Source organism: Molossus molossus, unplaced genomic scaffold (assembly GCF_014108415.1).
Source record: "Molossus molossus isolate mMolMol1 unplaced genomic scaffold, mMolMol1.p scaffold_m16_p_6, whole genome shotgun sequence".
NCBI lineage: Eukaryota > Metazoa > Chordata > Mammalia > Chiroptera > Molossidae > Molossus > Molossus molossus.
The window spans coordinates 57760856-57763212 of NW_023425399.1; the positions used below are offsets into that span (position 1 = coordinate 57760856).

At 38.9% G+C, this 2357-nt stretch overlaps 1 protein-coding gene across 1 annotated transcript; it reads left to right on the forward strand.

Annotated features, from left to right (window-relative positions):
- Positions 1-1007: 1007 nt before the first annotated feature.
- MC2R (melanocortin 2 receptor) lies at positions 1008-1898 on the forward strand. Its single transcript, XM_036245943.1, has one exon. The coding sequence runs from the start codon at positions 1008-1010 to the stop codon at positions 1896-1898; it is 891 nt and encodes a 296-aa protein (XP_036101836.1).
- Positions 1899-2357: the final 459 nt, after the last annotated feature.

Sequence of the window (2357 nt, forward strand, 5' to 3'; positions counted from 1 at the left end):
TCCCAGGGCTAAGTAGCTACAACTAGGATAATTAATCATTCTAGTTTGCCTGGGACTGAGAGAGTACTCAGGATGCAGCACTCTGAGTCCCAGGCAAACAAGATAAATTAGTCAACCGAGGTAGAACCCTACCAGCAGCTACCACCTGCTACTTCACTTCTTTCCTAATCATCTACCTACCTAACTCATACATTTCTACCTTAATGCTTTACTTTGACCCCAGTCCTTTGTAAGGAAATTAGTCCCTTTTTAGTAAAAACTTTAGTATAAGACAGTGATGAGTGCCTTGTGGACTTTGGCTCAAAGAATACACTTGATTCACTCTCCCAACAGCCACTAATTTCAAACATTTCATAAAACCATCTGTGTCTAGCCATCTGGAAACTGAACCAATAAACATTCCACATGCTTTCACCAGAAGAAGACTTCTCAAAGTACTTAGACTATGATCTAGTTAGACTTTTCTGCTTGAGGGAAACTGTACCCTTTTACTGCCATCATTCAACTGTAACCTAGAGACACATTGAAAATCTCCAGAAATAGCATTCTATGAGTTCTGCATTTGAAACAAAAATAATAACATATATTGCATAGTCAATTTTGGAAATGGTATATCAATATCTTTGCCATCATCCTATATGCTATAAGGTCAAGCAATGACTCAGAAAGACAAGCAGTGAAAAAGAAATGACTCAAACATCTCATCAGTCTACTGAACCCAGCCACTACCTCCAAATCAAAGCAAAGGAGTTGTGTGCTTTTCTGTTTCTACACATGCCATTATATTTCATTGAGACAATAGTGCTTTCTTAAAGTTAACATGGCTTGCTTTTATTTTTTAGTTTATTTTGCAACTGATATTTATATATATTCTTTCTTAGGTGGCCACGTGGTTTTTACCTCAGATCTCCAACCAGTAATACAAAAAAAAAAAAATTTTTTTTTGAAGAATCAGTCAAGTTTTCTGCCAAGTCCAAGTACCATTACTGCCTTCACAAGCAGGAGAAATGAAGCACATAATCAGTCTATATGACATCAACAATACAGCAAGAAATAATTCAGACTGTCCTTATGTGGTTTTGCCAGAAGAGGTATTTTTTACAATATCCATCATCGGGGTTTTGGAGAATCTGATCGTCCTTCTAGCTGTGATCAAGAATAAGAATCTCCAGACACCCATGTACTTTTTTATTTGCAGTTTGGCTGTTTCTGATATGTTGGGCAGCCTATATAAGATCTTAGAAAATATCCTGATCATGTTCAGACACATGGGTTATCTCAAGCCCCGTGGCAATTTTGAAACCACGGCAGATGATATCATTGATTCCCTGTTCATCCTCTCCCTGCTTGGCTCCATTTTCAGCCTATCTGTGATCGCCATTGACCGTTACATAACAATCTTCCATGCTCTGCAGTACCACAGCATTGTGACTGTGCGCCGTGCCATTGTTGTCCTGATGGTCATCTGGACATGCTGCACGTGCAGTGGCATCACCATGGTGATCTTCTCTCATCACATCCCTACAGTAATCACCTTTACATCATTGTTCCCTGTGATGTTGGTCTTTATCTTGTGCCTCTATGTGCACATGTTCTTGCTTGCCCGTTCCCATGCCAGGAAGATCTCGATACTTCCCAGAGCCAACATGAAAGGGGCCATCACATTGACTATCCTGCTTGGGGTCTTCATCTTTTGTTGGGCCCCCTTTGTTTTTCATGTCCTCTTAATGACATTCTGCCCAAATAACCCTTACTGTGTCTGTTACATGTCCCTCTTCCAGGTGAATGGCATGTTGATCATGTGCAATGCAGTCATTGACCCCTTTATATATGCCTTCCGAAGCCCAGAGCTCAAGGAAGCATTCAAAAAGATGATCTTCTGCAGCAGGTACCACTAGAATTATTGATCCCTGATTTTAGTAACCATGGTGATAATATTTTCAAGTGATAGAATAAAATGACATACCAACAAATACTAATACCATCCTTTCATTCCCTAGTGTGCATAAGAATTATCTCACTTCCTAGTATTTGTAATAGTTTGGTTCTGTGTGAACAGTCTTGCTATAATGCAACTTTTATAACCAGAGAGATAAAATAATGTAGTAAAAAGAAGGACAGAATACAAAGCACATACAGCAATACAAATTTGAGCACTTTGGACTAAAGGAAAAACTTGCTCTTTTATAGATATCCAGCAATCCTATTATTGGATTTCCATGCTAGAGACCACTGTAAGTGATTTCGAGAAGTTAAAGTACAGGACAAGTATTTAGGCCAGAAACTATATATATGTCTTTGTAAGCCAAAGGTGCCAATAAATTGCTGCAGCTGAATTTGCCTGTCTCATACTGCCA